General features: G+C 33.8%; 1 protein-coding gene across 1 annotated transcript in view; it reads right to left on the bottom strand.

Moving 5' to 3' along the window:
- Nucleotides 1-20240, bottom strand: part of HECTD2 (HECT domain E3 ubiquitin protein ligase 2) — a 55077-nt gene that overhangs the window by 3952 nt on the left and 30885 nt on the right. Inside the window, exons 7-20 of the mRNA XM_081158390.1 lie at nt 19563-19608; nt 18313-18422; nt 16839-16987; nt 16187-16310; nt 13733-13829; nt 10545-10652; nt 9555-9687; nt 8558-8646; nt 4858-5016; nt 4082-4156; nt 3083-3170; nt 2890-2996; nt 1452-1567; nt 255-398 (exon numbers count right to left, since the gene is read on the bottom strand). Of these exons, the coding sequence (XP_081014516.1) occupies nt 255-398; nt 1452-1567; nt 2890-2996; nt 3083-3170; nt 4082-4156; nt 4858-5016; nt 8558-8646; nt 9555-9687; nt 10545-10652; nt 13733-13829; nt 16187-16310; nt 16839-16987; nt 18313-18422; nt 19563-19608 (1545 nt within the window). The remainder of the gene's footprint in view (nt 1-254; nt 399-1451; nt 1568-2889; nt 2997-3082; nt 3171-4081; nt 4157-4857; nt 5017-8557; nt 8647-9554; nt 9688-10544; nt 10653-13732; nt 13830-16186; nt 16311-16838; nt 16988-18312; nt 18423-19562; nt 19609-20240) is intronic.

Here is a 20240-nt window from a genome sequence, read left to right as displayed (position 1 = left end):
TAAAAGCAAGCTAGTTCTAAAAGAGACTACAAAGCAGTAGACTTAGCAAAGCAAAACATTAATGGAAAGGATTATCAGTATTGGTATGTCTGGAAAAAGTAATTGAGGACCTTAAGCCACAGTGTCTCTTTTCAAGGCCATATTTACTCCCAAGATTTTTCTATGAAGATGACTTCAGAATGAAGCCTCTAATTATAACATTATTATTAGCAAAACTTGTAGATTAAAAATAAAATTATAATCTGGAAATTTACCAATTAGTAGAAGTTTCATTCTTTGAGATTTTAAAGTTCAAATCAGCCATTCCTCCTACAGGGACTCTGTCACTTCCTGTAGTAAAATGTAGCAACTTCTTTTGAAGATCAAGAGGAAATCCAAGCACAACATCCCAAAAGTATCTAGAGAACACCAAAGGAAATTTATATAAAATGTCCTGATAGAAATCCTGCAGATCAGAATAAAGCAGTGATTTTCAACCAGAGTGCCGCAAGAATTTTTAAAGCATGCAACACCTGACTGTTTAGTCAGGGGCACTGACCTCTTTTACCTTAGATTGTCTAATAAAAAAATGACAACAGCCAACGCAGTAACAGCCATGCGGTGTGAACGAATCAAAATTATACCTATTTTTTGTCAGATTGGCAAAAAATATATTTTTTGGTGTGCTGCAGAATTTTAGTAATTAGTTTATGTGTGCTGTGGGATGAAAAACTTCCCTAAACACACGTAGTGCCCTTACTACGAAATTAAAGAATTGCAATCTTCTATATATGAATTAGGTTTTTGACTAACATTATTATAAAAATATTTTTTATAAAATTATAGGAGGAGCCCAACAGTACATACTCCAACAGTCGTTTTTCTCCTATATAATTTAAAAAAATTTTTCAACACAGTGCTATTAAAATTTTATTTAAAATTCTGGGTAGCTGGGATGAAGAGTCACCAGTGTAGCATCCCTGAAATTCTAGAACCAAACTCATTTTAAAAAAAGTAAAACCTCTGTACTTTTGTAGAAACTTATTTATATCACTCACTCCCCAGGGCAGGGGTGGGGAACCTTTTTTCTGCCAGGGGCCATTTGGATATTTATAACATCATTTGCGGGCCATACAAAATTATCAACTTAAAAATTAGCTATGAAAAAAGCTCCTAGATTTATTGAATTTCGATTCCTGCCTGCAGTTGCCTTGGCAGGGCCAGAACAAAAACGATTTCAGGAGGCATATATAGCCTGAGGGCTGGACATTCCCCACTTCTGCCCCAGGGGATTGCTAAATGATTTCATATTTAATATTCTCACATTACTTTTTAGAAATAAAGTAAGACAGTGTGAAACTCCACAATATTTCAGCTGACTTACTTGATTCCAAGATTGTAAGTTATACAAGTAAACGAACCACGTTCTCTTTCCCTCTTCTGTGACCTCACTGTCAGAATGAGCTGCTCACCTTATAGTCAAGTCAGTTTTCGCGTAGCCGTCATACTGAGTACTTCTCTGCAGGGCATGCATATCCAGCTCAGGGCTTCCACATACCAGGATTTCAACCTCTTCTGGACGAAGCAGCTGCCAATAATCATCCAAAATGATAATTTAAAAAAGTGAAACTGGAACAATTTTTACTGAATCAAATTACAAAAATCATGACTTCTCTTACAGTAAATCAAGCCTTTTTTTTTTTTAAAGAAAAATCTCCATTTATATTTTTCCTGTGAGGTAAGACATTTTTGCTTTTAAAAGTTTATAAACCTTGTCAAACTACTTGGGTTCTCTCTTTTTCGAACATTAATTAGCAGTCTGCCAGAAAAACAGATGACTCAGCATGAATCCATATTACAACTCCTCCCCAGTGCCCAGCTTGAAACTGTCTTAGCTACTCCAGCATCTACTGATTTGCCTGCCTCCTTCCAATACCTCGATATCCCTTTCAGTAATGCACAGGATGTGTGCACTGTAGAGTTTAGGTACTTGGTTATAGTCTGCTTATGTTGTTTACTGTTTTTCCCACCTACATATGTTGTCTCCCACTTAGATGAAAACTGAAAAAGAGAAACCATGCTATGCCATTTCATTCTTTTTTTCCTCTCCCCCCACCCCCCACAACTACCAGTGTGTCACAGACAAAACTCAGTGTTCTGTTCTGAAAGGTACTTTCAACAACAAACATGTGACAAAGGCTACTCTAAAACAAGCTCTCCTATGAAAATAATTCAAATGAAAGACTTTACTCCCAACTCTCATAATAAATCTGAGGGGAAGGGGAAGTGGCATGATAAGTGTGTGCCCTGGGTGGCTGGGGTGAAGAGCAGCAGTTCTTCGGAAAACTATGCTTTTATCTGATATTTTCAACATGGTGTTCTAGATAACAGCTGACTCATCTTCACACAGCTCAGATATGGCAAACTAATCGGAGTCCATCATGACTCTGGAGACAAACTACTTCCTCTGGGTAAAAGGCAAAGCAGAGTTGTGGAGGGACCCTTGAAGCAGCAGGAAGCAGTTATAAAATGTTCCATAGTCAGAAAGAGGTGGCTTTTGCCCTAGAGCTTATGTGTGAACTGTTTTCTGTGCTTTGTCCCTCAGTATCAAGACCTTGGGCCCATGGGATTTCTTCATCCACTCTGCTTGGAGGAATATTTTTAAGCCCTAAAGGACATAGGATGAGACACAGCACAAGGGGGGAAAAATGGAGTTGACTGGTCTTTTTACCCTTCAGAGAGTTAAGGCTGAAATGGGAGAACTTCTATTATTTCTAGCTCTACCTTTAAAAAGTAGAAAACATTTTCTATTTTAAAAGCTTATCTACCAAAATATTTACGGAATTATGTGTCAGTTCTTACTATATTACAAAATCTAACTGAAAGCATAATTTAAAGATTTAAACTCACCATAAGGGCATTTGAAGCACACACACTATGAAATCCATAATAAAATGCAGCGAACTGCTTATAGATGGATTTGTTGAGAAGAAAGTCAATATAAAGCTGTACATATTCTGAAAAGCAATTTTCCATCTGTTACATAGTAAAAGTAAAAGGTAAACACTGATGCATTTTAATGGAGAAATGATGTCTAACTTACCTTTCCTATTTTGATTGGTAACTGGAATTTTATCACCACCTGGCTTTAAATTATAGGACTTAATTATCCCAAATTCTTCTTGAAAAACCTGATGGGAGATTCCAGCACAAGATATTTAATGGTATGGCTGATATGATAACAGGCTTTAGTGAACAGGTTTGTAAAACTGAAAAAGCAGTTTTCCCCCCATCCTAATACACAAACTACAGAAATGCTAAGCTCTTCTGATACATGTATTAAGAATGAGGTGTCATGAAAGTATTGCAAGGTAAAAAAAAGTAGGTCTTTAACTTAACCCTCTCTGTTGAATGTTAAACATTTTACTGATGTTCACAAAACTCTTGTAGCTATTTAGGCGTTTGGAGCGATGTGGATTACTTTAATTTCCATCTCTGAATTACTGTTAGGGCAGTGGAAATTAGAGAGTGTGGGGCTGATCCATCAGTTTCTGCTCCTAACTTCTCATATTGAAGCTACAGGAGAGGCTTATTTTTTGAAGTTGAAAAGCTCTGAGAAAGTAACTGGGTCAAGGGAATATGCCACTTGCCTAGCATAGTAGTACCCTTACCCTTGGTAAATTTTTCTTTTTTTTTTTTTAAAAAATATATCTTTATTGATTTCAGAGAGAGGAAAGGAGAGGGGGAGAGAGAGATAGAAACATCAATGATGAGAGAGTCATTGATTGAGCCCGCAACCCAGGCATGTGCCCTGACCGAGAATCGAACCCCGATGGCCTGGATCCCAGGTCGACGCTCAACCGCTGAGCCATGCCCGGCCGGGATACCCTTGGTAAATTTCTTTAAACACTTTTGTTGACTGCTCATTTACATGTGTCTCCTTCACTGTCCACTTTTTCAGGTTAAGATCCTTTAAGATAGGGGATGGTATGTGTTGACTAATCCTGTTCATCTTTTTTAGTAATAGGTGTTCCGTAACAAATGGCATTTTTCATGTATGAAATACACTGTTAACAGAAAGCTATTTTGCCCTTAACAGTACCTGGAATGTTGAGTAGAAATCTTCCTCAACATTGCCCTCATAAGACAGGAGTTCACTTAATCCATGGGCCAGCTCCTATAAAAAGAAATCTGTTATCTGTGTTTTTAAACCAAATGGTCTTACCTAAAATAGTTAAGCAGATCTATAGCTCACTTACATGTGAGAAAGAGCAGATAAACTTTCAGATTCTGACATAAAGATAATATGTGAGATGTATTTTCCAGAGCACAAAACACTTATTAATGATTTCTGCCATCTACCTTTTCATTGGAAAAGGTCATATAGGAGGAAAATATCCAGTTCAAACTGTTCTTATGCAGCAAGCTAAGAGCACAGTTCTCATCATAATTCACTGCTATCTGCAATATTACTATTCATAAATTTGTAGTATTTCTCATTTTCAATTTATATTCTTAAAATTGTGCTAATGTCTTAGGATACATTTTTAAACATAAAAACACAGAGCTCCTGCATGTAAATAGGTTCTGTATTTTGGTTACAGTGCCCTTCTTTCCCAAGAAGTTGAGAACACTGGAAAAAATATTTTCCTGAATTAGGTTACAACTCATGTTACCAAGGAGCAAAGATTTACAAACAGAAAAACCAGCCAAATATTTAAAAAAATTTTCAGGAAGGAGAAATCTAGATAAAAAAGGAGATGGGCTACAAAAGTAGAGAGAAATTGTATTTAAAAATAAGAATAGTGTTAGGAGGAGAAAGACTGCAAGTAGAGGATGGTAGCATTAAGGAATAAGACCTAGTAACTTTATACTTACAGGCATAATTTGACATAAGTCATCAGTGGTAACACTGCAGATGCCTACTGGTGTATTTTGATCACTAGGAACGATGGGAGGGCTCAGTAATTTCTTGTAACAGCAGGGGGGGAAGCGAATATCCAATGTAATGCTGTTATAAACAGCTAGTCCCATAAGCTATGCATACTAAATGTTAAGTATTAACATAAAATCCAAGACAACAAATGAGTTTTGAATTATGCATCAGTCTATTTCTTGCATACTTCTTTCAGATCTAATAATACTGACTTTTTAATTAATCCCACATACTTCCTTTCATTTATTTCCCCTTTATTTTACATAATTCCTTGATTACCAAAAGTCATGTAAAAAGGAGGGATTCAGTTGATAGTACTTAATGATTTCCTTAGAAAAGTTTATTCAAAATAACAACAGATTAACAGTTTCAGACATATCTATAAATTATTTAACTTATAAAAACACTTTCTAAATTTAAACAGATGGTGATTTTATAAGTAGCAGCAGCAATTTAGAACTGACTGCAGAACATAATACTGATTTTGGTGATCATTTTAACTATATTAAAGTTAAATACAGACTGAAGGGAGCTGAACTGAATAAACATATGGATACACACACAGAGACATGCATACACACTGTTGATAAACTAATAGGACATTTACTCTCCTACAGTAATATCTGAAAGGCCTTTATTACTTGGAGTTTACTTAAAGGCTTAAAGTTGAAAAGCTACAGATGTTTTATATATATATATAAATTTTGCCCAACTGTATTTTATTTATTAGTTATATAGCAGAATGTAACATCCATTTGCTGAAAGAGGGGTTTTAGAACAAATTTCATATTTCAGCTGTTAAATAAAGATTATTATATAATCTCATAAATAAAGTTATTAAGGAAGTCATTCATTTTATAGGCTCAAAAGGAAATCTAAACATATGGGCTGGACAAACTACTGCAAACAACTTAAAAAAATTAGAAGATAGCCACTATTTCAATTTGCTAAGGCAGCATGAGGTTGATAACTTAAGGAACACATATGCTATTTCATAGGTAACCATATTAACAGAGACTGAGCAGTATATTTGAGGGACAGATATTGAGAAGTTGTTCTGATATCCTATGATTGTGATAACAGCAATAATGACAATAACCACAATATTACTGTAGTTACCATTTATAATCATTTACTATAGTGACAAGTTCTAAGCCCTTTTCATTTTAAAAAGTTTTAAAAATTATAACTCTGAAGGCACATTTTTAACAGATGAGGAAGTAGGCTCACAGGATTTGCTACAGGAAACTTCCATAGACAGGGTATAATGTTTCATTTCACACTAAATCAATGTGCTCTGGTTGAAGCAGGAATGGTGATGAGGGAATTCTGGAGTCACTGAGGCGTCATGCGGTGCGAACAGAGTTTGAAAACTCTGCACTATACTATGCTTCCCCTACTCTTAGTTCCAGTGCCCCCTTTGGTATAACCAATTGCACTTAACAAAAAATTGTTATGTCTCATCATGCAATCTTCAAGAAATTTTATACTTATTATTACAGGTTTCACTATAACATTTCACGTAAACTCCAAAGCCTTAACATATTTAAAAATGAAGTATTAGAAACAATACTGTTAGAACTACTAGAACAGCACATTTTTGATGCTGGAATTTAAAAACTGGAGATATGTAGAGAACCAATTAGATTTTCTCAATCGTCATGCCTGTTCTCAATTTTTAGTTTTCACCTTCAATAGATCTGTCAGCCACTTACACGATCACAATCCACTATCATCTCACACTTTTCCTATATGTTATCATGCTTTGGGGCATCAATCTTATTTTCTACGGTTTATTTTTGTGTGAGATAAATACATATTAACAATGAGATGTAGTGGGTATAATAATTTTGGATTTACAACAGGTCCCTGAATAACTGTTGTTTTGTTACAATGTTGATGAGGCACTGCAGGAACTTAACTCTTGTAGATATCAACTAGCCTATGGTAAAACTGGTGTCGTTACACATCCTTTCACTTAAAGTCGCAGAACCTACTGACAGTATTAAGTGAGAACTTACTGTAACTGTTTAACTTGAAATATACAACATAAGTAAATATGCTTAATATGCTTTTGGGTAATGACTGAGTAGAAACTAAGGTCTGTTGCAAAAGAGAACAATTAGCAAATCCATGAATTTATATATAACACTATTCTAAAAATGTGATAGCTAAGTAAGATTTAACACTGCAATACGAATAAAAGAGAGTCAAAATATCACCCAACTCTAAGGTGTGATAAGAATGTAAAGTATGACAAACATATATATCTGGAAGTCCAAATAGCTCATTGTGTAGTGAAAGCATCAATGACTCAGGCTTTCGATGAAGTTAAAACATTCAACAAATGATAACTGTAAACAATACAATAGAAACAAAAGTCTGTGAATTGTTAAGTGTTTTCTATTGTGGAACATGGCACTTTGGACCTTTAGACATGACAATATGCAAAAAATTTCAAATTTACCATTTCAAGTTTACCATTTCAATGTGTAGTTTTGTTTCTAGAACCTTTTCTTCCATCTAGTTTCTCAATTTTCATAAACATTCCTCAGGATTTATTCTAGCAAATGCAACAAAGATAGATATTCAAAGGCCTCCATGAACTGGCTCTTCTTCTGAAGGTATCTTCCGTGACTCCCAGTGTGCCCTCTGCTTCAATCAAGTGGACCTACAGGTCTAGCACAATGCAGCCTTTTATTCCAGTCATTCTACCACTCTGTGTCCTATTCTTCTACAGCCCTATTAATCAGATAGAATGGCTCCATTTTTAAGTGTCTACCTTCTGTGGGAGGACTACACTGAATCTTTTCCTTCTCAGAACTCCTTAGCTCTTAATGTCAAATGATTATTTGACTCTGAGAACCGGCTACCTTCCATGGTGGTCATCTGCCCATCTAAATGGTAAACTTCTTAAGAATGGTTACTTCCTCCCCCTCCTTTAGCCTATGTATTTCCAGTGCTTGCTCATTTATTTACTCTTCCATCCTTTCTTCTACAGTTATATTTCTTAGAATTGAAAAAGCTAATGTAGAAGGTATCTTGTCCAATCTCCTACTCAATACATGATGCCGTCTCCAGTACAACTGACAGGGATTAAGAGGATGGCACAAGGACTTACGTACTATTAAAAACACTATAAAGTAATGCCGTATACTGTAAATATTCAATTTTTAATTTTTATTAATACCTTGGGATTTGGGGGACATATTAAAGACCTAGATTTAATTTCCACAATTTCAACTTGGTAAATGGAGTGAAATAAACTATTTTTCTGTTAGTTCTTTTACTTTGTACTTAGAACTAACAGAAAAATAGTTCATTATGAATAGAAAAGATACTTTGATTTTTTTTAAAGTCTTAATTTTCTGAAATTAGAAAATATATGAAAAGAAAATAAACTTTTTTATTTTGAGATGTTTTCAGAGAGAAATAGAAAAAATTCAGTCATTCCTTTCAATTCTGCTGACGTATAGCTATGATATTACAAATAATAAAGATTATTGAAAATCTATTAGTAAATTTGACAAGAATGTTTAATTTGAATAAAATGCTTAATAAGAACAGTTTTCCAAAATTCAGATAAAAATTTTAAAAATCTCTAGTCTACTAGCACCTCCTAGTGGAAAGTTTAAAGGATACAATTCCAACCAATCGGAATTCAGAATAGTTATCACATTTAAAGCTGCTAAACCAATGGCAGTGTGAATCTTTGTGATATGTAAACATGCCTGAAAAAAAGAAACAATTTCATTAATATGACTGATTTAAAAAATCTGAGTGGTAAAAATAATACATCTGTTAGAAGCAAAACAGTTCAATAATAGTTCTGTTACAAACTCTCTCATGTTAAAATATATCAAATACATGTACAGAGAGTATGCAAGGGCCTTTTACTGTTCATTGGTATCCTGAACCAAGGGTGGAAACATGGAGTGAAAAGACAAACTCAGAAAATCAATTTATTTTCTTTTCTAAAAACTATAGTTTTATAATTTATTACTTATGATCAAAATTAATTTTGAGGATTATGTGGAGATTTCAATGTATCCATGTCATCTCTTAATTCCCATTATCAGAAAGATGATATATACACATATATACAAAATAAAGAAAAATAAAGAATAACACTTAAAACTCTCCTCTGATGAAAAACACTTAAACCAAAATTAATGATAAGATAGGTTTTCTCTAAATACAATGAAACCAAATTAAATTTCAAATGTTTATTTTTGTCTTAAAAATTAAGGAATTCTTATTTATTAAAATGGCTCATTATTTAATGAGACTTCAAGCAACAGTATAGAAGAACAAACTATATATAGTTTTTTAAAAAAATTCAAATGTTTATTTCAATGACTCATGCATTTGGCTTCTCTGAAAAGAAACGGACGCTCCCTTGCAAATGCAGACTTTCAAGTCTTTATACATTTTGTGTAGGATTCCCAATAAAATAATGAACATTTTGATCATCAATTTGGTCAGTTCTTAAAATATAAATAACAGTCCTTAAAAAATGTATTCAAGATTTATGGTTGACAAAAAAATCTGTAAAACCATAGGGTAGATTAAAAATAAGAGTAACTACTTGAACTTAACAATTAGAAAGAAATACTGTTCATAAAAATGAAATACTCACCATAATCTGGATGAAAAATTTGGCGAATTAGAAGAAGGAACCATTCTTTAGTCAAGCCACCCATATCCAAACCAGCTTCCCCTACAAATGTAACTTTCAACTTCTTTTTCAAGTCCGCTCTTTTCCGGGTTAACTATTTGAAGAAATTATTTGGTAGGGGAGAACAAATGGCAGAGAAAGGAAATTAACTTAATTCTGGAAAATGTGTTAGGCAGTCACTGTCTTATTTACAATGTCACAAAACAGCTATCTATCCATGCATCCATGCATCCATCCATAAATCTGCCAGACACTGTGTGAACTAGTAATTATTATGTTTGTTGTATAGGTCAAGAAACAGAATTAGAAAGATCAGGTACCTTGCTCAAGGTTACTGACTCCCAGGTACATATTGTATCCAAGATTTTAATTTAGCAGATTACAATATAAAATAATTCATTTCCTTTTCTTTAACTTGCCTTCAATACTAAACTTTAAAAATTCACATAACTAAATCAGCCTTTAACTTACAATAGCCACATGCAGATATGTCTGAAGAAGTAAGTGTACATGCATGAAGCTCTATAATACATGTACATACAATCAAAGTACATTTGACCCTAAATAGACCCAATATACCCTATAGATTAGATCTCTGATTTTATTAGGTGAGTAGTCTGAGGCTTGGTGAAGTTAAAATGACTTGTTACACAACCAACCAGTAAAAAAGGTGGGTCTACACAATCTAGGTTACATAGTCATAAAAATGAGTTATTTAAAGTTCTATATAAAATCCCTTCTGGGAAATTAACAACAAACCATTAATAAACATATAAAAAATGAACATAAGGTTTAAGTGTGACTACAGAACTGATTTTAACTATGGTATCAAAACATAAGGAAGCATACTTACTAGCGTAAAGAAATAAAAGACAGCTTACTAAGATTTCAGAATTATAGAATTTATTTAAAGCTTTAATCAGTACCATTTTGGAATAAAATGATCTATACCTCATCAAGGGAATCGCTAACCAGATGTGTCCTTCTTACTTTCATATTTAGAAATAACATATTCATATCAGGTCTCTGTCTTCGAGATACTTTATCCACCAGACTTTGCTAATTAAAAAAGAAAGCAAGCATTTTCACTTTTACTTAAACTGTGATTTCATTTAAAACATTTAAACACTTTAGTAAAAATCACTTATATTCTTCTCTATGCCATATCTCATATAAATGACTTAATAAACTCAGTTACACAAATTTTGATTTATGAGAATGCCTTATTTCATTTTGGAACAAAGGTAACCAAAGGGGATCCAAACTGGAGGAGCAAAAATAATTCACCTTCTATGGTAAAGAGTGTTATATCTCAGTTTCTGCATGTCTCATTTCTTCAAAAGCAAGGTTTGCTGTTTAATACATAAAACGTGTAGTGGGAACATTAGAAACAAGGTATATACTGCTGATGATAAACTTGGCTTAAGTTTTTTTAGATACTGAATTACTCTCAAAGCATATCAATCTACTTTTAAAAAGTAATTTGTCAGTCTTTATCAGAAACATTAACAATGTTCATATCCTTTGTATAAATAATTCCACTTCTAGGAATTGTAAAGACAGAAAATATTTCACACAGCGAGATGTTCATCATAGCATTACTATAAAAGCAAAACTTTAGAAATATCCTAAATTTGTATCTATCTAATACAATATAATACAGCTATTAAAAATGATGGTCATAAAAATTATGTAGGTAACATGGAAAATGTTTAAGGCAGGCACAACTGAAAAAAAAAAAGCAGGGAACAAAATTGTGGATACAACTCTGTTGCCCTTAAAAGATAATATAGATAAAAAATATCAAAAGAACTTTTACCCAAATGTTAACAATAGTTATGTTTGGGTGATGAAAACATGGGTGATTTAAAAAAATCTATTTTTTACATTTAAAAAATATATAAGCAATGAATATGTAAAAAACAACACATTTAAAAATATAAAGAATTTATAGTTATCCTTTATCATATAAAATCTACATGCTTGCTTACTTAATTTATCTAAATCTTTTTTAGACTACCTCATCTTCTTTGGTAGCAAAGAAAATGAATTATTGTGCAGATTAAAGACTGCCATTTCAGACATTTTAAATATTGCAGCGATTTGCTTTAGCAGATAAAATTTTAGTATCCCAAATCTATATTTAATAATCCTGCTTTCATGATTTGATAGATTACTATAATAAAACAATCTAATTCAGAGTCCTTCATTTCTCCAATATCTAATTCTAAAGGCTTTCAACTGTTATTCTCTTCTCTGGGTCATCCTTTTCATGCTCAAACATATATTTCCAGGATAGTATTCTGTGTCATAGACCTGTTTTCTTACCCTTTCCTACCTTCTGTTCCCATAGCCAACACCTCCTGGGAAGCCATCATACTGGAAATATCCCACACACACATTTATGCTAGGATGCTAATTGAACATGACAAGGCTGAGTCGTTACTCCTCCCATCAGGAATTCAAATTTAATAAAAAGTGCTTCAAATGAAAGAAGTAACTCTACCATGGTAGACTTTTAGAGACAGTCTGACGAGGAAGCTATTTTTAGGTTAGGGAATATTTTGCAACTTTAGATTATACTATATAAATAAATAAGCTCTTGCTTATAGTAACTACCGTAAGGCTGTCTCATGTCAAAATATTCACCAGTCATTAATTCCAAATGGTATGTCAGTTTACAAGTTAAAAATGTTGGGAAACACCCATAAGAAATGACAATGCCATTTGGCTCTTCCGTCTGTACTAACTTGTGTTCATGCTATGTGGAAGACTTCGCCTGGGACAGTCTGCAGCTGCCACTCTCCTTCTTTTAAGGAAAGAAAAGTTCTATCAAAGAAGTTATTTGGTATCTTAAAAATGTGAGTGACAGCAGAAAACTGTTCAGAGGAACTTATATAAACTTCTAGCTCTTTAGATTTTTTTCTTACAAATATAAAATATCATAGCTCAGTATAAAAAAAATACTAAAAAGGTGCATGAAATTGCATAAATGCAACTAATAAAAAATGTCAAAATGACTAGTTATATAGACTAATCTTTGAGCCAGTATCTAGGGGGCAGTAGTATGGTTATGGAACTCCCTTGATATACAAAGGCAATAAAATTTCTTCTAATATTCCCATACTTGGTGTAAGCTAACTCTGGGATGTCACCAGTCACTAGATCTTTTGTCCAGCTTTGTGATAGAAAAAATACCTTCTTGGAACTGCATTACTGAAGAATAAACAATTCTTATTTTTATGCTACTTAGAAGTAATAGAATTTATGCTTTAGCATTCTTTTTATAAACTTGGAAAGACATGGAAGTCATTTCTTTTTATTCTGTGTGTCTCTTATTTTAAAAAGTCTACAACCAACCTTCCCTCTAATTTTTAAAGTTGTAAGTAATCATGTCACAAAATCAGATACTCAAAATTTATGAGCATTTAAGTGTGTAGTCTAGAGCTCTAATTTTAAAAAAGCTCACTTAATCTGACATCTAGTAGCTGAAGTACATAACTGGGTTGTGCTGTGCTGAAACACAAGTGGTAGGGAGTGGTAAGGATGGGCCAGAGACAAAATGTCCTGCTCTGTAACTTGCCTAAAGCCAGCCTGACTGCTACCCTAGTTTCTATGGGCCTCCATGCACTTTGGTTTCCTAAGAATCAATAAAACATCATCTTCTTTCTTTGGACATATTTGTCAATTTCCAAGAATATAATTTTTATTACATCTTCTAATGTTTTGGTTGTTTCCATTTGATTTTCATAAAACCAAGAAAACGTTTCAATGGTTTGAGTGATTTCCTTGTAAGGACGCTCCTGGCCCTCACTGTAGTTTTCACTAGGGCTTTGCTGGCTAATGAAGCTGAAATATGGTGTCTACAAAATGCTGTCCAACAAGTTCCCAGTACTTTGGATTTATGAGAAGCATTTAATCTTCCTTCTATATTTATAACATAATGAGAAGTTGGTGAGGGGCATCTTTTTCCTGTATCATAAACAGGTTTAAGCACTTCTGGGGGAAATATAATGTGAATTTTACTTTTAACATTTCCTAATTATGCTAGAACAATTCACAAGACATTTGATGTATTTATTAAATTATTTACTATATTGATTATAGTCAGCACAAATATGTTTACATAGCTGGCTTACCCTTGCGATGCTTATCATCTGCTGCTCTGAGTCTCTCTGAATAATGATTTTTTTTGCAGCTATAGAAATAACGAATGGGTACTGACAGAAGGAAAACCTGCCCAACAAGTGAAAACAGAAAAAGCAAAATTGTGTATTTTTATCAAAATTATACTAAGGGAATCTAAGGTATACCTTCTAACAATATAAAATATTACTTTTGAATTGTGTTTTACCACTTACAAAATGACCTCATGTACATCATTTCTTATAATCCCCAGAGCCCTGTGAAGTGTGTATCATTACTAGGTATGCAGTGCCTTTATTTTCTAGAGGAAGCTACATCTAAAGTTCTGAAATATGTGCTAGTCACTTATATTGTTTATACAATAATTTCAGTTTATGTACAGTCACCTGTACATCATTTCCTGTGAAAAATATGGCCAACACCAGAACTAAGAGGCAGATGTGTTGATGGAGGATTAGGACAATGTTCAGGTACAGAAATTAATACAAGAATCCATTGTATGGATATTTCTGATGGGTGAGCTTCAGAAATGAGGCACTATTGCAATAACTATAGTAGTAAAAAGCAAATTAATAAATTTAAGACCAATAAAGTAAAATTCAGGGAGAGAAGTTTGTTGCTGGTAGTACTGTGCCCAATGGTGTAGTAACATGAAATGATGTGTATTTGTAAAGGTATAACATATGATCAAAGGGTATGAAGATAACTTTTTTCCTGGGTCAGAGCTCATTCTGTGTTATGTAAAAAACCCCACAGACTACACAGAGAGGATGCCTTTGGAGAGAACTAATATGGCAGCACTGACACTTCAGGAGTTAGACTCCCATGGGAAGTGGCTGTGGAGCACCCATCAGTTTTCACTGGAATCCGTCAGGCAGGGCAGGGCGTCTCTGACCACTGGGTGCTATGAAGGCGCTACGGGGAGAAGGAGTAAGCGCCAGTGTGAGCCGAGAATGAAGCCGGTTTCCCTTTGGATTGAAACTGTTAAAAACCAGTAAGAGTTGTTCAGTGCTGACATGTAATAATTTCAATCACTGAGTGCTAATTAAAAATTAAGAAATGAAGTGTCATGAACTTAGCAGGATGCACTTTAAAACAAGTGTGCGACAACCTTTCCCTAGTCATGGCACATAGAAAAATGATACTATGTGTATGATACACTGAGATAAACAGAGGAGGTTGTTCCTGGCCAGAGGTGACTTGCCCTTGGGATCTAGGCTGGCTTCCCAAGGGCTGGAGGGATCATAGGATCAAACCGAATTCATTCTTGGTATACAATGTTGTGGTACAGTGGTCAGAAGAGCTCTGTATTAAAAGCTGTCACTGAAATATATACAATAACTCTTGCAGTTGTTTTGTGGTTTTGCCTACAACATTACAATTATATTAAAGTAGGAGAAAAAAGCATCTTTGTAAAATAAACTTTCCCAAGGAAATATCCATCAGACTGTCTGAGGCCCCCCAAATTGGAATTCTTATTCAGCTCTGAGTGCTCATATGTGGACTGATACATGCCCAGAAGGCCATTTTATGTTTTAGGCCAATTCTGGTAGAAACGGTCCCTGGAAGCTTGAACCAATTTATGAACTAATCTGGGCTTTGAGGTTACTTACATCTATCTTATATGTCTTAGTCTCCATAAACTCTCCAGTATATTGCATGGTGTGGGAATGAATTATGTTTGGGATAGTCTTGCTGGTTTAATTCAAACAGTAAGTGCGGATGTAAAGTGCAATGTATTAAAGAATTTGGTCAGGTGTTTTGAAAATCTATTCTACTACTGTAATAAATCATCTGTAGTACAACCAATCATTTCTCTAACATCCATTTTTTAAATATAATATGAAAGGTCAACCACTTTTTCTACAGAATAAGGGAGAAAAGGAGCAAATGGGTGTGTGTATGTGCACACGTGTGATCACTGTGTTAGATCAGGCACTGGCAAACTATGGCCCATGGGACAAATATGCCTACCTCCTGTGCTTGAAAACACAGTTTTTTGGGAAAGAGACACAGCCATCATTTACATATTGTCTAAGGCTGTTTTTGTGCTACAACAGACCAGAGGTTGTAAAGCCCAAAGAGCCAAAAATATTTACCATCTAGTACTTTATAGGAAAAGTTTGTTAATCCCTGTACTAGAAAATAGCATGTAGAATAAGAAGCTATAAGAAACTGCATATTAAGATAGTACCTTTCCCTTCTTAAAAAGATGTTATTGACCAAACCAAAGACAAATTAACATGTATATGAATTCAAAATGTAACAGAAAAAGGAAATGCTTTAACAGATACACCATTTCAAGGCTGAATATTTAAACCATATTTATAAGTTTGTAGGTAAAGATATGGGCATATTTAAATTTATTTTTACACACTTAAAACCCAGTCATTATTTTGAATAATATTTCATTTAGGTGAGTAATCAAATGAGCTTAATGATTGTACCTGTGAGAGTTTCCAAAGCTCTGCCAGGTGTGGTATTCTTCCATGAGGTCAATGTGATCCAGTGTAGAATTATAGAAATCAGTATAAGAAACAAGGGGAGGGTGAACGAGGTTGTTTGCAGTATCTGTAAAGATAAATTCTAACAATGATCTTTTCCAACATGCGCATGATTCACTCTAATAGTAACATTTTATGTCTACCAGGTAGCCTATTCCTATTTTAAGCAATTGTAGCTTCCAATGGAAAAGGTAGTTTTATAATTGTGGTTAAAATGGAGCCAACAATTTCTTGTTTTTCAGAAGAACTTGTGGGGATCACAATAGTAAAGGGAGCGCACAGATGGCCATCTACTCATTCTGTTCCCCCCTAAGTGTGTTTGCTCCTCAGGATCCCTCAGAAATTCATGGAAGTTCCTACTTAGCGGGTTATATGCAGTTAATAGCCATAACACAGAATACTGCTCAATAAAAAAATAAAGCTTTTTCATGCTTATTAATTAACAGTGAACTCCATTGTCAAAACAGAAAACAAATTGCAACTCTTTAAAGAAATGGTTTCAAATGTAAGAAGCCTCTATAGTACTTTGAGGTCCTTATGGAAATGTCTCTAATATTTAACAAAAGAAAAGTAAAGATGATAGAATTAAACCTACTAAGTAAAGCCAACACTTTAGATGCTGATGGGATCCACCAGGAACATTTTGTTAGAGGTGGAAATTCTTCAGGCTTTGCAGGAAATAGTCGCAAAGAAATAAACTGCAGCAATCTCTCTACCAATTGTTTGAACCTCTTCTGGGATAATCTGGTAAAGAATTTGAAATAATTCCAATCAAAATTCACAAAGTCTATTTTAGCAATATATTCGTTAGACAATAAAGTGCATTCTGTATGCATAAACTTTTAGAACAGTCTCTCAAATTCTATTTCTTAAATTGCCAAACATTTGAAAAGATGGAAAATCTTACCTGGAATATTGTTTCTTAATTAAATGAGAAATAAACATTAAAGTTACTATAAAGTTAGTATTAAACATTTCATTTTCAAGGCTTTCAACCGTCAATCCTACTATTCGTAGACTCTGTATGTGCAAATTCGCCTACTTGCTAAAATTAATTGTAATCCCAAATCAATAATGTGGCACTTTCAGGCTCATTTGTGGACATGCAAATAGTGGCAAAAAGTTTCAGATGACCAATGTGCACAGTCCCATCTGAAGTCGAAAAAGTCAATGCTCTCCCCCCTTCTTGTTTTAGCTTATATTATAAACAAGCGTCCTTTATGTAATCTACACAGTGCCATGTTTTTCACATTTTTGTGCTTTTTGTTAATGATTTTGCTGTTTTAAAGTAGCCCCCCAAAATAGTGCTAAAGTTTTGTCTAGTCTTCATAACTATAAGGAGGATGCTGTATGCCATACAGAGAATATACTTGTGTTAGATAAAGGTCATTCAGACATGAGTCATAGCGCTGTTGGCTGTAAATTCAGTGTTAATGAGACAACAATTTATGTTAAATAAGATGTCTTTAAACAGAAATACAAATAAAGCAAGGTTATGTATTATTCAGTTGATGAAAATGTTGACCTAAAGCTCACTGGAGCCTAAACCTGTATTTCCTTTAGGAGCAAGAGTTTAGTATTCACTAATTCACTGTTCACAGTAATTTTATAGGATACACTACTGTGAATAACGAGAATCGACTGTATTTGCTAACCTATATTTTACAATGACATTTTTGGGGAAGCAAAAGGCACCATGCAAATAATAGTGAAATTTATATTGATATATAGACGGAAAATAAAAGACACAAATTAAAATACTAATATTTAACCAAATCTAGTCACCATCCTTGAGATGAAAAACCAAGGACAGGAATGTGCTGTATAAAAACAAAAGCAGTGGACAGAAATCTCAACAATAGCTTGCACAAGCAAAATGGTTGCCCACATTAGAAACAAATCTTTAATTATCCTCTATAGTACTGAAGTATATGCGTGTAACTGCCTTTTGAGGCACTATGGAGCATAAGTATCACTTCCAAAGACCTGAAAACATTTAATATATCTCACTAATGTCAAACGTAAAACAGTAAGATTATAAAAGTTCTTAATATCATAGAATGATTTACTTTTTAAACCAGTGAACTAGGAAATGGTGGTCAGCTTCCACTAGGGTAGATATCTGTCGTAGCAAGTGAGCGTAGATGACGTATGTAGATGTGTTATTAAATTGAGGATTCTGAAAAAGATATTAAAGGTAAATGTGTTAAAATCTTGTTAACATGTAAAAGGAAAGGCATGAAGCTTAATGAGCTAAGTGGCAAACTAAATTTGAGGTTATGAAATACTAGGTGAAATCCTTTAAAACAATAATCTATTTGTTTAATTACTTAATTAACAGAGACTTGGATTTCCACTGTGGTACCGTGGAAAGACCTTGGGCTTTGGAACTGAGACAAATCTGGGTCTGAGTGAGCAGAGCTTACTGCTAATACCCAGCACTAAAAACCCGATCTTCGTGTTGTTTCCAGCAGCTACTATCTCTGTGCACAGATTTCTCTGTTTCCTAGGTTTGCCTTTCTCCTCCTCCCGGCTTCCCCTCCTCACGTCTCTCGACTACCTCTGGTCTATTTTCCTCCCACACCCCACACTTTTCTTTTCCCTCTCTTCCTCTTCCTCTGCCCCTACCCTGCGTATATCCTTTTACTGGACACAATATTGAACTAAACACTGTATCTTACTTAAGAGTACATTTTTTTCTTACCTTTAAATGAGATGATAATATATGTGAGCATCTTTTGTAAATTGTAAAGAGTGACACAAATGTAGTATGCTAGCTGTGATAATAATATAATTCTTTAAAAAAAAATAAAAACTAAAATTGCTTTTCATTTGTCTGGACCTTAACTTATTTTTTCTATCTATGAATCTACCTCTCAAGAAGAAAAAGATCATCATCTTTGCCTTGGCAAATATAAACAACCACTTTGATTTTTCTGTTTGTATTCTAACTTAAGCATTTATTGAAAATACATAGAGAGTTGGAAACCTACTACTTAGAAAATAAAAGAAAGTTTTGGAACCTATTAATTCTAGTTATAAGAAAGGAGATTAACTGGAGGAGGAAGATGGACTTCCATTCTGTTTGTTCCTGAATACCACAGCAGGAAGGCAAGAAGTAATTTAAAATTTTAATCTCAGAGATAATTTAGCTTCCCACTGTTTATTTGTTATAGCTTTAATTCTCTGGTTACAAGTAACTATAATCCTAAAAGCATCAATAACGTTGCTCAAAATAATACTTAATATTTGATATCATTTCACTTATACATGCATAGATTGAAATCTGAGTTAGACAACTAAATTCTTGCTTTCTTACCTGTAAAAGTATAAAATATGCTCTAAGGTCATCTTTTGTCCGTGGACTGAAAAAGAAGCATAACTGATTAGAGATTATAGTATGTAATAAAAATGATCAGTAAATGTTTCTGTGAGAATTCAGTTGATGAAAGCCAAAAACTAGACTTAAGTTAGTATGTATTATTGTGGCAGTAACGTATCTCTAACATGCCAAGAATATAGATTATTCCTCTGTGCCTGCTCTAGACTGGTTCTGAAGATACGTAAAAACTGAGTTAACTAGGCGATTCCCTTCTATGAGGTAAAAATCATGACTAACTCTGGAAATAGTTAAAAGTCTGAAAAACAATTAACAACTTTAGAATACTTATGGTTTTGCTTTAATAAAGGATAGCAGATCTCAAAAATATTTATGCATTGGACAAAAAGAAATATGCTTGTGTGTATAGATCTATTACTGAAGTCATAGATGTCATGTTTGCAAATCAAACCACACTTTGAATACATCTAGTATATTTCTGATTAAGAGAATCACATTTTGAATTCCTCTGAAAAATAACTAAATTTAAATTTGTTCCATGTTAATCTGGATTTTCACATGATCAAATCTGACCAAGTTTTTGTTATTCCCAAAGCTGGAGAGCGTTACTCGCCCTCTCAAGATCTACTAAATACAGTAGCAAATACTCAGAAGTAA

The sequence above is a fragment of the Miniopterus schreibersii genome, assembly GCF_964146895.1.
Source record: "Miniopterus schreibersii genome assembly, chromosome: 14".
In the NCBI taxonomy this organism is placed as follows: domain Eukaryota; kingdom Metazoa; phylum Chordata; class Mammalia; order Chiroptera; family Miniopteridae; genus Miniopterus; species Miniopterus schreibersii.
Note: the sequence above shows the minus strand (reverse complement) of the source record. Positions and strands in the feature narration are given on the sequence as shown.